The sequence below is a fragment of the Zootoca vivipara genome, chromosome 15, assembly GCF_963506605.1.
Source record: "Zootoca vivipara chromosome 15, rZooViv1.1, whole genome shotgun sequence".
In the NCBI taxonomy this organism is placed as follows: Eukaryota; Metazoa; Chordata; class Lepidosauria; order Squamata; family Lacertidae; genus Zootoca; species Zootoca vivipara.
Genome location: NC_083290.1, coordinates 2,344,786 through 2,359,060, shown reverse-complemented (window position 1 = coordinate 2,359,060; position 14,275 = coordinate 2,344,786). Strand labels below are relative to the sequence as shown.

At 45.6% G+C, this 14,275-nt stretch overlaps 1 protein-coding gene across 1 annotated transcript in view; it reads right to left on the bottom strand.

Annotated features, from left to right (window-relative positions):
• Nucleotides 1-424: 424 nt before the first annotated feature.
• Nucleotides 425-14,275, bottom strand: part of CPD (carboxypeptidase D) — a 40,997-nt gene continuing 27,146 nt past the window's right edge. The window contains exons 10-22 of the mRNA XM_060268574.1: nucleotides 13,515-13,617; nucleotides 12,714-12,856; nucleotides 12,233-12,402; nucleotides 10,736-11,047; nucleotides 10,261-10,456; nucleotides 9,232-9,367; nucleotides 8,791-8,931; nucleotides 8,395-8,490; nucleotides 8,245-8,309; nucleotides 7,976-8,107; nucleotides 6,738-6,923; nucleotides 5,369-5,468; nucleotides 425-4,979 (exon numbers count right to left, since the gene is read on the bottom strand). Coding sequence (XP_060124557.1) covers nucleotides 4,753-4,979; nucleotides 5,369-5,468; nucleotides 6,738-6,923; nucleotides 7,976-8,107; nucleotides 8,245-8,309; nucleotides 8,395-8,490; nucleotides 8,791-8,931; nucleotides 9,232-9,367; nucleotides 10,261-10,456; nucleotides 10,736-11,047; nucleotides 12,233-12,402; nucleotides 12,714-12,856; nucleotides 13,515-13,617 — 2,007 coding nt within the window. The 3' untranslated portion in view covers nucleotides 425-4,752. The remainder of the gene's footprint in view (nucleotides 4,980-5,368; nucleotides 5,469-6,737; nucleotides 6,924-7,975; nucleotides 8,108-8,244; nucleotides 8,310-8,394; nucleotides 8,491-8,790; nucleotides 8,932-9,231; nucleotides 9,368-10,260; nucleotides 10,457-10,735; nucleotides 11,048-12,232; nucleotides 12,403-12,713; nucleotides 12,857-13,514; nucleotides 13,618-14,275) is intronic.

Here is a 14,275-nt window from a genome sequence, read left to right as displayed (position 1 = left end):
GAACATAAATACTGAGGGCTTGAAAAAGAAAAAAGAAAAAACAGCTCCCAGCAACTTGAACAGGTGAGCATTGCACTTTCCATGTTATTTCAAGGGAGAATTCTAAAATGTGCCTCTTGGCACCATAATGGACGTTAGGAACAGCCCTTTGGGAAAGAGTAAAGTGAGACTGAAAGAAGGTTTTGGAGCAGGAGTGGACTCCAATTCCCACCAGCCTAGTGATCAGGCTGATGGGAGTTGCAGTCCGACAACAACAGGAAGGCCACAACTCGCCGCCCCCCCCACCATGGCAAATAGACAGGAACAAATGAGGCAACTGTGTGTGTATTTTGCATATGAACTAGAAAAAGATGCCCCTGCATATAAGCTCTGATCCACACACCAAGGAATGTAACCAGCAGTGAAGCAAATAAGACACAGGAAGAAGAGACGTCATAAAATAGTTTTATACAGATTAGAGCTCAGTGTACATGTTAAAAAACCCAACACACACTCACAGGAGAGTCATCAAGCCACCCCACCCCCCATTCACACCCACTGGTTTGCATTCCCAAGTCAAGCCCCTAATTTCAAACTTTGCTTTTTGAAGGCACAACAGTGCATGGACTAAGACAGGGATGGGTTACACACCAGCAGCAGTTGCAGACCACTCTTCTGCACCACAGAAGCAAACACCAGATCCTCCAAAGGCATAAGTTGTCACACAGAGCTGGACGCACTTTTGTTGCTCTTTAAGCACCTTTGCATAATGGCTACCAAACAGATGCAGTCACCTGTGATCATCAAGGCAAGACTTGCCTCCACATTGAGATTCTGCATTTCAAACAAGTTCTGCAAGGAGGTCAAATACCACCTTATTGCCAACTGGGACGTTTAGGAGGAAGAATGGCAGGGAGAGAATCCTCTTAATATGTGTTAGGAAGGCCCAACCCAAGACCCATAATGTGGCAACAAGGATATCTGGAATCCACACTCAATAATTTGTACTTCAGAAGATTATATATTAAAAGCCAAACATCAGTTAAGGCAGAAGATGATTAGGATAGCATTCAAGACTCTCGTAACAGTTTTTTGGGATGGATAAAACAGGTAGGAAGGTTGTTAATGGACTTAGGAACTTGATTTCATAGAATCCAATCCTGGCTGATATGAGAGGGACAGTGTTAACTCACGTCTTCAACCTTTTGAAGCCCGGGGGTGGGGGGCACATGTGGAATTAAAACAAAAAACTGTTGTGGGCACCACACAATACCCATTTCATGGAATAAGGCTGGCAAGGCTGGTCACTGCATTTCCTAAAGAGGCAAAAACATAACCCCCCCCCAACCAAACAGAAAAGCAGGCAAGACCCCAAACCACCTCAACTTTTTAAAAGGGATAAAAATGGGAGGTGGAGGGGACCTTTGTGGGTGCAAAGAGGTGTGTACGTGTCTGGGCCCACAGGCACCATGTTGGGGATCCCAGGGTTCATGTTCCCTGCAGTTTCTTAAGAAGGAGGGAAACAGAAGTTAAAGAAGCCCAGGCCAGGGAGCATATTACCATCAAATCCTGAAGGGAACATCAGTCTGCCTAAGAGGTCGTCTTGTATATTACTCAGTTTAATATTTTACAACTGTAAACAGCCTTGAGTGCCTTGGCAGAATGCAATTACTATTATTTATTAAATTTCTATACTGGCCTTCATCCGAGGATCACAAGGCGGTTTACAATGAGCAAATCCAGACAGAGAACAAAGGCCAGAGGGTATTTCTAGCCCTAGCTGTTAGAGAGGGTACAGTGGTGCCTCACTAGACGAATTTAATTCGTTCCATGGGTCTTTTCTTATAACGAAAAATTCGTCTAGCGAATCCCATAGGAATGCATTGAAATTTTTTTGAATATTTTTTTTGCCCATAGGAACGCATTAATTGAATTTCAATGCATTCCTATGGGAAACCGCAATTCGCTAGACGAATTTTTCGTAAAACGAATTCATCTAGCGAGGCAACCTCCGCTAGAAAAAACCTTTCGTTAAGCGGAAATTTCGTTAAGCAGGGCATTCGTTAAGCGAGGCACCACTGTATACTCAAAGCATCATCTCATGGGGTTTCAGATAATTATGGTATGTGTACTTACCAGTAAGCCACAGAATAAGTGTGGCAATCCCAGTCACTGTGTTCCCAATCATGGCAAGTTTTAAGAGGTTTGAGAAAAGCATCTGGTTTAGGCCTTGTGGATCACTTATACAAGCCTTTGCCATGCTGGTCCCCTCCATAGGTTTTGGGCAAGCTGACCAGGGCTGATGGGTATTGTAGTCTAAAACATGTGAAGGGGACTAGTTTGGCCAAGGGTGACTTATAAGCCTTTCTGACAACAAACTGAGCCACAATAGGTGTAAGTATTTAGCCAAGTTCCTATAAGAAAGCTAGCAAAGGATGAATGACTGGGCCTTGTTTACCTCCCACAGATTTCATTATCTTCCTTTTTAAAAACAAACAAACTGGTCAGTTTTGTTAGCCCAACTCCGTGACAGGTTGCATCTTCCCACACAGGTAATGCAAGAGCCCGTCACACAAAAATACGTATTGGCAAGAGGACGTCACCCAGCAGAAAAATACTTGCAAACGGGTGGTGTCTGTCCAGTTTTGCCTGGCATCAGCAATGCAGAAATCACCATGATCCTTTCCATTCCCCAACCCTCAAAACAGCCCAGCTTCACTCGGCTGCGATTCATCTGCTTCGTGGTTTGACCCCCTAGCAAGCATGCACCTGATTGGATTTTAACCCTGATGCCTTCCCCAAATAAAGCTAACAAGGCTTAAGGAATGGTGACGTTAAAAAAGGAAACAAAAGACACACACATATCCATCATGTACAAGGAGGGAGCTGGTCTACCTTCTAAGACAGGCACGTCCAACAGGTAGATCGTGATCTACCAGTAGATCGCTGGACGTCTGTGGTAGATCACTGGCTCCCCTCAAAGCAGCTCAACAACTTTAGCTCCCCTAAAAAAAGCTCAACATTTTTGCCCTGCATCCCCCAAAAATGTGGCTTTCCTCCTCCCTAAAAAAAGCTCAACAACTTTGACCTGAACCCCCCAAAACAGGGCTTTCCTCCTCCCTAAAAAGCTCAACAACTTTGACCTGAACCCAAAAAAACAGGACTTTCCTTCATAGAAAAAGTTTAACAACCTTGACCTGAACCCCCAAAAAGGGGGTAGATCACTGCCAGTTTTTAACTCTGTGAGTAGATCACAGTCTCTTGGGAGTTGGCCACGCCTGTTCTAAGAGATTTTCCTAGCCCAAACAGTGAAACATAAAACATCAGAAAAATAGGAGGCAGCCTTAAATCAACCCAGACCATTTGGCCCATCAGTACTGCCAACACTGCCTGGCAGTGCCTCTCCAGGGTTTCAGGCAGGAGGAACATCCCCAGCCCTATGTGGAGATGCTGTTGGAGATTGAATCTGGAACTGTCTATATGAAAAGTGGGTGCTCTACCACTGAGTTGCAGCCCTTCCCCGAAGCTTGTGGTAATTGTGTGTGTCAGCTTTGCAACAGCTATATGCAAAGTCCGTAAATGAAATTTCCAAACAAGTGGTTGAAGAGGGGGGGAAAGACTAGACTTGTACCATGCAACATGAGGAATAACCACTGTAGTGCCTCCCATCCAGAACAGGCCCACTAACATTCTCTCTCCTTTTTGGAGATACTTTGAGAAGCAGCAAATTGAAACATTTTTTTTTTTGCAAAATCTAATCTCAGCAGAAAAGCAGATTTGCAGTTACAGACTTGGTGCTCAAAAAAGGAAGGATCAAGTAGGAGGTGCCCCCCCCAGTCTTTTTTGTGGTTAGGAGTAGCCTGGTGAGTTTTCAAAGCAATTGCATATTAATAAGGTTTACAAGGAGGAATTATTTTCCTAGACTACAGATACACAGTCACGAAAGCCACTAGTCTGGCTGCTTGTACAAAGGCTGCCTGAATCCAAAAAATGAGCTGTGAAGGACCATTTGGCATCCAAGCCAGGAATTCTGGCTCACAATCTAGCTAGCATTAGACTCTTGCTAGTCTACATTGTCAAATAGTGAACATCAGAACTTTTGAAGCAGGATTGGTGCTAGAGAACTCAACCAAAACACATTTTTTATTTTTCAAAAGAACTGTCGCCTTAACAGGAGACAGAGATTCTTGCATCTTGATACAACGCTCCTCTCTTGCTAGGAGTCAAAGGTAACCATGAGTCAGGCTTCTGCCAAAATAACCTAACCTGAAGTCATTCTTAACAGAAGGAAGAGCTTAATTCCTCTAAGTAGTGAGCAAAGACCAGTTTCCTAACACCCTGCACCAATTGACACTGCCCCAGGCAGAAGAGAATAAGAGGTTCCAAAGACTTCCTGGAGCAGCAGTAGTTTAGACAAACGTCTTGGCAGCTACAGTGAATTTCTCATAGATAATTGCATGGAGTGAAAAGACTCAGATGGGCTTAGGGAAAACATTGCCAAAGTGCTAGCAATGCCACAAAACCATTTGGTTGTTCCCCTCCCTGGAGTGGGCTTGTAAGCAACCAGGCTTCCAGTTGCACTCCTGACTAGAAGAGAAGCCAGCTGGAGAGTGGGGTGGGGTGGGGTGCCCTCCTTGTGCATAAACCAGGAACTGGCATGAGCCAAGAGCAAAGGTTTGGGAGGACACACGTTTTGGGCCTGTTGCTTGAGGGAGGAAATGCTCAGTGTTGCAGGATCTGTCTCTGCAGGGAACTTCCCTGCTGCCGGGTGGGTCAGTGTTTGCTGGAGTAGAGTGTCTCCTCCTCAGTGTCCGTTTCATCCTGGAACTCGTGGCTCAGCAAGGACTTCTTGGAGCCCGTGGACATCATGCGGATCTCATCCTCATAGTCGTCATGGTGCTGTCGTAGGCGGTGGAAGCCGTCCTTGTGCCGGTTGGACTTGATGGAACACACACACCAGATGATGCAGGCTGTCAGGATCACAGCTGTCATGGTAGCGCCTGGAAAAAGGGGGTTGTGTGTGAGAGAAATCGCAACCCACACATGAACATCAGGACAAGGGCAGAAGCGTCTTTAACAGAAGACGACACATGTAACTCCATGGGTTTATCATGCACCTAAGTTACATTTACACACATTACATTTTGCATGTTTATGTAAGAAAATACCTCCCACATATTACTATATGAGGCTGTTCTTCATAGCAAGCAAAGTCATCCTTGATTCAAGAGCCATGAGGCATGCAGGGGACACAGGAGGAGAAAATGGCTCAAGTCTTTAAAGAGCCAGAGTGGTGAAATGTCTTACTTTCTAGCCTCCTGAATAGACATTCAGACACAGACACCTCCCCCCACCACACACAAGAGGGAACAGTAATGTGGGCTCTCACCTGCTACCGTAACCACCAACTCCCTTGGAAGGCCAAAGATCTTGTTGTCCGTGTCAAACTGCACATGGAGAAAGCTAGCCATGTCATGGCGAACCAAGACCTGGAAAAAAGCAGTACGCATTTCAGCAAGGACTCTCCTCCCTTCCAGAGGGGAGGGATTGCGTGCGGGGGCCTGCCTCCTAGGGGCATCCCGTTAAGGGGATCCGGCAGTCGTGGATCCCGTATGATGCACTACTTGGGTTAGGGCAGGCATCCCCAAACTGCGGCCCTCCAGATGTTTTGGCCTACAACTCCCATGATCCCTAGCTAACAGGACCAGTGGTTGGGGAAGATGGGAATTGTAGTCCAAAACATCTGGCGGGCCGAAGTTTGGGGATACCTGGGTTAGGGCCATGGCACGACCCCCAGTGACGTCAGGTGAAGCTTCCAGTTGTATTTGCATCAACCGGTAGGGGGGAGTCACGTGTTGTGTTCCCGTCCAGTACCTAAGCCAATACCACTCACATGCTATAACCAATAAAGTTGTGGCCTTTATTTGCCCATTAACCTAAAATCACGTGTCCTTGTGTCTTATTTACGCCACGCGGGGGACGGGTCATCGACGTGCAATTGTGTGGATGCAAGCACAAGTCCAGGGTTAAGGGGGAAAAGAAGCCAACACTCCCACCCCCTCTGAATGTACCAGCAGCCAGGGGCTTGGGACCCCAAGATGTTCTCTCTTGTGGAATAAGGAAGAAGTCTGCACTGAACTCCTGTTTTGTGGGGAGGGCAAGGACATTTTAAGCACAATGGTTGGGGAAGAAAGGGGACTCTGTTCCAGTCCCTAACACACAAATATTGTCAAACTCAAATAGGTTAGAAAGCCAAATTACCAGGTGCTTGGAGTGTGGTGGGATACCTTTCGGGTGGAGTGGGAACCTCTGAGAGGCTCACATGTAACATTCTTGCCTTCAATGTGAAGGTAAGTTCATGCTTCTCTTGCAGTGGCAGACCCCCTTTGCTCATTATCCCCTTGTCCACAACAAGAGAGACGACTCCTCTCAAAGAGTGCCTGGGCACAATGAGTTCCTGCACTATTTGGTGTCCAAACTCCCAAATCCCTTCTCACCCTCTGAAAGTACACAGCGTCCCCCTTTCCAAACCCCCACTGTTCTCCGTTCCTCTTTACAGCCAGGACTTCTCATCTGCCTTCTGTCACACAGCTCCGGCTCCCAATTCCCAGAAGGTTCGTGTGTGATGGTCACCTTCCACCTTCCAAAGAAATGCTCCAGGGCTCATGCTGCATTTCTTCCCAACTCAAGCCAAAGCTGCCTCAATCACCTCTTCCACCAGGCTCATGAAACAAGGCTGTGGTGTGCCTTTCCCGTACCTTGACATGCTGCTGCTGATAGCCTTCCGCTACAGCATGGATCTTATGGTAGCCAGGAGCCAGCAGCACATGGAAATAACCACCTTCCTTAGTGTAGACTTTTACCCCTTCGTTGAGCACAATTTGAGCTTTCAACACTGGCTGTCCATGCCTGTCTCGGACAAACCCATAGACTCCTTTATGAACCTGGAAGGAAAGGAAGGAATCTGAGGAGGTGTACATCTAGAAGTTCCTTTCTGTAAGGGAACAAATCTTCTCTTCTCTATGGGGTAAGAAAAAGGTGGGGAAACCTCTGGTCTGCAGGCTGGATGTGGCTCTCCAGGCCTCTCTATGTGGACTGTGCAGGCCACACCCCTCCCTGGTCCTGCTCCCCACTCTCCGCAAATGCTTTTGCCTAGCTGCCCTCTTGCTTGCCTGGACTGAGAGATTGCCACAGGTGGGTGGATTGTAGAAACCTTTACAAGGCTGGAATGTATAGCCAACTGTACAAAAGAAAGAGTTGCAACTGCTTCTTCATCCATTTTTGACTCTGGCATGTGGCTCCCAGAAGATTGACCATGAGGGGAATGCGGCCCTTGGATTGAAAAGGATTCCCCATCCCTGAAGCAAGAAAACCTCCAGAGAACAAAATACGCACAAAAATTAAGCAAGACCCAAAATGTATGTTCCTGATGTTACACTTCCTCACCGGCTTACCCTGAAGGCTTATGACTGAGAACGCTATGCATTATCAGGCAGAGTGGCAGACCCAACAAACCTCAGAGCCAAGGAGGATTTAAATCCAGCATAAAACTTGTCCAAAATTCCAGCTCACTCGTTACACCTTTACTGGGTCCTCACTATATCACCCAGAGGAGAACTGTTAGTTGTCCTGCGTATCATACGAGGTCTGCCTGGCCTCAGTTGGAAGTCAGTACTGGGTGCCACTGGTCCCATGCTTGGGAACACAATTCTAGCAGAGATTCAGCTGGCAGCCTCACTTTGGATTTTCAGGCTTTTCCTGAAGCCTTTAACACTGACAGTTGTTTAAAATTTGCTTGAGTAGACAGTCATTTTAATGAGTGCTCTGTACTGTTTAATGATTTATGTGTATACATTTTTAAAATATTGATTCAGTGTACAATGAATATCCAACAGCAAACAGCTACAAGAAATTCCATCCTTAAGTCTAACATGGTGTCCAGCCCATTCTGAGCCATTGCAAACAAACGCTTGAATGTGTTCAAGTCCAAACTCACCTCCACTAGCATGCTGAGAAGAGATTTCTTATTCTCTGCCCAGAGGGTAGGAAGCTGCCCCGCACTGGGAAAGTAACAGCAGCCAGTGTAAACCGTAATCTCTGGGCAGTGTCCGTAGGAAAGACTGAAATCCTAAGAAAAACAAATGCAAAAAGAGGGTTTGTGGCAGGAAAGAGACAGGACTGGACCAAAGCACAACCACTGGCAACTTTGATTTAATTTGGCTAAGAGAAACAAGATCCCCAAAGTGTAGTACAACTGTGAAATACCTTCATGCTTCCCAGGTGACTGTTCCATTCAGCCCCAAGCAACACCCCTCCAGGAATATTCTCATCTGCAAGAGAGAGACACATAAAATCAGAAGCCCTTTGTAAGAAACAGGCCTGCCCCAAAAGGTCCAGAGCACCCTGGTCACATACCTGACTTGTTTGGACAGCTAGGCTGGCCCAAATGCATTGTGGGATGGTTGTTTGCATACACAGATGCCAAATATCTCAGAGTCTCTTTGTTCTCCACTATAAAAAGAAAAGTCAGAGAGTCAACAAGTGTGTGATTCAGCATGTGGTACTCGAGGCAGACAGCAAATGTCATGGTGTCATTATAATAGCCAATGAGAAGCCAAGCATGCTCAACGGCCAGGGATGATGGGAGCTGTAGTTCAGCAACTTCTGAATGGTCAAAGGTTCCCCATGCCCGTTCCAGGTTCTCCATGTCTAGTTTACTCTCTCAAGAAGCAGCAGGGAATGCTCTTTAAAAGAGGGAAGATAATCCCACAAGTTGTTTCCAAAGTACTCAGAGGATGGCACAACCATTACCTGTCTGCACAGGCTTGTCATAGGGGTAAGTGACAAGCAGAGATCCTCCGTCCAAGTTAACAGAGAGACTGAAGTCTTGCTTCAGGATCAGGTTGTCCATGATGGCCTTGGTTTCCGGTTCTCTTGCCCCAGAGGAATTGCCTAATGGAGTAAGACACAGAAGTTCTCAAGACTTGAGGCAAGCAAACAACTCAGTAAAAACCTGGCGAGTAACAGGTGAATCCAGACAGTACACAAGCTTTGCCAAGACTGCTGCCACAGCACTGAAGCACCTGACCATTCACTCACATTTCCATTCAATGGCAAGCCATCAAAGTGTGTAGATAAAGGCAATTAGTACAGTGCCACAACAGGGTTCTCTTTAACCAATTAGACACCCCTCCCCAGGTTAGGATGAAAGGATTTAGCACAGGAAGAGGTGTGTGCGTATGTCTGCTTTACTTGTGAAATCAGTGTCCAGATCTTTGCCATGAATGTTGGTCAGGCCAGTCTTTGAAGTGCAGTCTCTCTCCTGAGCAATCTCTCGCCCATCTGGATTGAGGGATGGCACGATGACAATTCTTGTATTGTCAATCAGCTAAAAAAAAACCACAGAAACAGTAAGGGAGAATCATCAAGCATCAGTCGACCCTATCCATCTAAAAGGAGTGGGTGTGAAGAAAGAGGGAAGTTGGCTTTTCCTTGGATAAATGGCAGAACTAGGGTGGGAAGGAGCAGCCAAGGCTGTTTTGCACAGAACTGCCTCTACTGGAGAAGCGGCAAGTGCAGCGCATAGGAGGAGGCCCTCCACCATTATTCCACATCCCACAACTCTCAGCAGTTTGACAGTCTGGGAGAAGAACTGAGGAGAAGTTGAGGAATTTCCAAAAGTGAAATGAAAGCAGTGTTTGCCCCTCCCATAGGTGGCTGTCACTGCTTGAATGGCACTGGGACCACTTCAAATGCTCTCACGGCTATCCCTTGGTCTGAAGGCAGCCCTGTTTAGGGAAGCTTTTAATGTTTGATGGATTACTGTATTTTATTATTTTGTTGGAAGCTGCCCAGAGTGGCTGGGGAATCCCAGCCAGATGGGCGGGGTATAAATAATAAATTATTATTATTGGTCAGGTTTATAGAAGTCTCGTGGTGTTGTACTCTTAGCTCCAATATACCACATTAAAGCCACATCTTTCCCACCTGAGGCTGACAAATCCGTCTCAGCAGCCTTTACACTCAGCATCACTTTGGATCTCCTGAGGCAGGGGTGGGGATCCTTGGGCCTCTGGATGTTGCTGAACTGCAGCTCCCATCACCACTGTTCAGCAACACCTAAAGCGCCATAGGTTCCCTCACCCAACCTGAGAGTCCTTCTCAGACATATCCTCTGTTAAGCCACATCCCCCTCTAATAGTCCACAGGGTGCCCAAAAGGGACACCCTGAAGCTAATAGGCCCAGCTCTTCTGCATGCTGACAGACATGCAACAGCCTACCTTGGTAATGGCCAGGTTCTTTTTGTAGTTCATGCAGAGGAACTCTGCCAAGGCCAAGAGCAGCTCTGTGCCAACAGGGGCGTTGCCATGGATGCCAGCCACAAAACGGATCTTTGGCTCCTCTGGCTCAGATTCTTTGGGTTTGTTGGAGATTTCCAGGGACCAGATATGACGAAACTCAACACTTTGGCCCAAGCTGAGAAACAAACAAACAAACAAACAAACAAACAAACAAAGAGAAGTGCAGCTAGTTAGCTTTTTAATGGAAAGAACAGCTTGAGCCTTGTGTGTGGTTGATGCGTGCAAAAGCCAGAGGCTGCAAAAACAGGATTTTTCAGGAGCCTAAGATCCCTGCATAGATTGTCGCCCCCTCTCTGTTTCACAAAAGCAGAATAAATAATAACTCATTATTATAGCAAAGCTGTGACTTCTCCAGAACAAACAGAATTCCCCATAGCCCAGGAGTTCCACCTACCTAGAGAGATTCGTGATCTTCCGATAGTTCAAGTTGAGGCCTCTAAGAGACTCAGAGAGTTCATTGTAGGAACGGTAGCGATGAGGCTGGACATCTGCCGATGACGACAGCAGGAGGCGCTCCAAGCCATTCTCTGCTGAGAGGTCTTTAATCAGGGTCTCAAACTCTTTGGTGACTGTGCCGTTGAGGCCAACCATATTTATATCTGGTACTGTCCCCTCCTCTACTTTGGAGTCTTTTCGAGTCAAAGTAAAGTTGACCTGCACTGCACCTTTACCTCCAACTTTCACTGTCTTAGTTTCTGAATTATACCTTTCAAAAAAAACAAAAAAGATGGTAGGGGGAGAATTTGAAATTTACACACAATAAAACTGAACATTCTGGCTGCTTGTGGCAATAGGATGTAGGCTGTTGTTATTTTATATTGATTACTGAGAAAAGTAAGAAATATTATGTTATTAAACTTCAGCATAACAGATATATGTTAGGAATCTTTAAGGAATGTCTGTGCAAGAAGAAACAGGCACATGCCAGGCTGTTGATTCCAACCACAGATCCAGTGGACAGAATGCTATAGCTGCGTATCATGGTTTAAAGTTGGGTTCATATCATGGACTGTATGGAAGCCATTAACAATAGTCTCTGGGTTCACCCGCAACAGGAAGCTCTGGGGTTAAGTGATGAATCTGGGTTTGTTCAGCAGTTCAGGCAAGAAGAAGAACAAATTGACTGCAAAGGAGCTCTGGGCTCCAGCATACAGAATGGGCATCTTCCTGGTTTCTTAAACCAGGGTTTTTAGTTACAGGTAGGTAGCCGTGTTGGTCTGATGGCGTCGAAACAAAATAAAAAACAATTCCTTCCAGTAGCACCTTAGAGACCAACTAAGTTTGTCATTGGTATGAGCTTTTGTGTGCATGCACACTTCTTCAGATACTTCTTCAGGGTTTTTAGGGCATGGCCAGGAAGTGAACATATGCTTTGCTTCTTGGCCAACAGATGGTGCTACTGGATCTAACTCAGTGGCTGTCAAGCAAGCTCATAAAGGGAGTAGCAATATTAAATAGTGTTCGCTAAAAAGAGCCACTGGCCCAGCAGCTTAATCAACAGCAATAGGAGTTATTGACCCCAGAGTATTTATTTCTGTTTTCACACCATACGGTCTCAGGGTGAGTTCCAACACCATGTCATATAGAGAACATTTTATCCTACAGGCTCACAGTCTATTTGGGAGAAAGCCCCCAATTCCAAGTTTAAAAGTAAATCCTTCCTTTTACAACCCAAGTCACTTTCTTCCAACACAACATATTTTCATGGACCAACTCCTAAGAGTAGCACCTTGAATTTGGCCTGGTACGGTAGCAAATCGGCAACCAGTGCAGATCTCCGAGCAAAGGTGTTATATGCCAATAATGCCTTAGTCCTGTCAGCAATCAGGCTGCAGCATTCTGCTTTAGGCGAAAGAGGAAAAGATGCCAAATGCAAAGCTGAAAGACTCACCCTCGTGCAGATGCTGTAATTTTGTATGTTCCCTGGGTCAACAGGCGCCAATAGTCTCCACTCTTATAGGTAGAGACAGGGTGATCAATGTCCGCAACACTGATGGTCGCATTTAAGATGCCCCGTCCATCTGTGGCATCCAACACAAACCCTTTGACGCCTTGGTGGACCTGGGCAGGGAGAGAGAGAGAGAATGAATATGAATCCTGGCCGATGTTGTATTTCTTCTTTAGAACAGAGGTGGACAACCTGTGGCATTCAGGCTCACACATGGCCTCAGCTTCATTTCATGCAGAGGAGCAAGGATTTGATACTCGAATTTGATACTCGAATGAACTGTTTAACAGGGCACTCTGTAAAGAGTTTGCCTTCTCATTGTGGCAGTACACAAAGATGCTGTCATGCCTGTTCCAACAATTCATGGCACAAGAGATTGAGGCAGCAAAAGGCAAACAGTTGTGAAGACAACACACCAGCTCACCTGCTTGATGAATTGCAGCAGAGACCTGTGATTCTGCTTCCAGTATTTTGGCAACTCCTCTGCCTGAGGATATTTGATGCAGCCCAACTCAATGGTCACTTCAAAGCAATTGGTGTTTAAGTAATTCCAGTCCTGCATGCCACCTGAAGAACAATGATTTATCAGAAGAGCCCTATCAAATGCCTCTGCTTAGCAAAGACCTTTGTAGCATGATACACACAAATAAATCTGTCACTTAATGAATTGAGAGCTGGAATTCCAACTGCAGAATGATGACCTGAGCCTGTGAAACAAATAAGGAACGTTGCTTTTGAGCAGGTATGCATTAGTACAAAGGACGGCAGCCCAGGCTTAACATGAGGCCTGCACAAAGACAAGCAGGACTGTTCTTTAATGAAGAGTGTGCTTTTGACTCTTCATATAAAAGATGCAAAAATAAAGCAAAATCACAAGGTAAGAGGAGCAAGCAGGGGATGGGAAAAACTGTCAGGAAGAACATACAAGTTATTCTACCTGCAGCACTTGTGCCCAGGTGTAAGGTAGATATAGCAAGTTAGCTTATTTTAAACTTTTTTTGGGGGGGGGCGGAGATTTGAAGAGCATGCAGCCCATTGTACAATTTCCTTAGACTAAAAGAATTTCAATATAATTCTTGTTGTATTTGAATCTTGTTTGTCAGAAGCAAGGTTTTCTTCACTTCTAGAATGCAAAACCACCTAGAGTGGATTGGGATGCCACAAGCCATGGCAGACAGGATTGGTTTTGCAGACTCCCGAATGAACGTTTTTTTTTTTTTTTTACCTGGAACATTATACCACTGAGCTCCATTGGTGATGCCGTGAGGGAAGTACTCGCTAGGATACATGTCCGCACAGGGGTGACCCTCAAACATCCGTGTATTCTCCTGGAAGAGCAAAGGATGGCCACCTGTGAAAATTGGATTTCCTGACAGCGCCAGAGTTAATGGGCTGTTTCCAGCCAACTCCTACTAGAGTAGACCTAACTGGCTACAACCAAGTGCTTTTATTTCCCAGTTACTGTGCTGCATTTGAAGACATGGACAGTTCAAACATAATGGCACCAATTAATACGCACCTGATTATGAGTGTCACTGTAGGTAAACATAAGCCCTTAAATTCCGGCCTCCCAAAATCCAAGTCCAAACTATTTATTTATACAATTTTTCAACTTCTGTTCACAAACTTGTGTACTTGAGTAGATTAAGCAATTAATGTAGTAACTTTAGTTTTTGTTCAAGAAGCCGAGGCAGCATACAATGTTTAAACAATCTCACCCCTTTTTCCACAAATACTTTGCAAGGTAGGTTAAGCTGAATGTGCCCCACAGTAAGTATCATAGCTGAGTGCAGATTTAAACTAAAGACGCCCCAGTCTTAATTTGACACCAACCACTGCAGACCAGTGGTTCTAAAACCTCAATCCACAAGACACTTGCTGCTGCCAAGCGTACGAAAGAGAGAAAGAAAAAGACAAAGAGAGAGAAGGAGAACAGAAATCAAGCAAGAGCTATGGCCAAAGCCATCAGGGAAAGAATTCACTTCC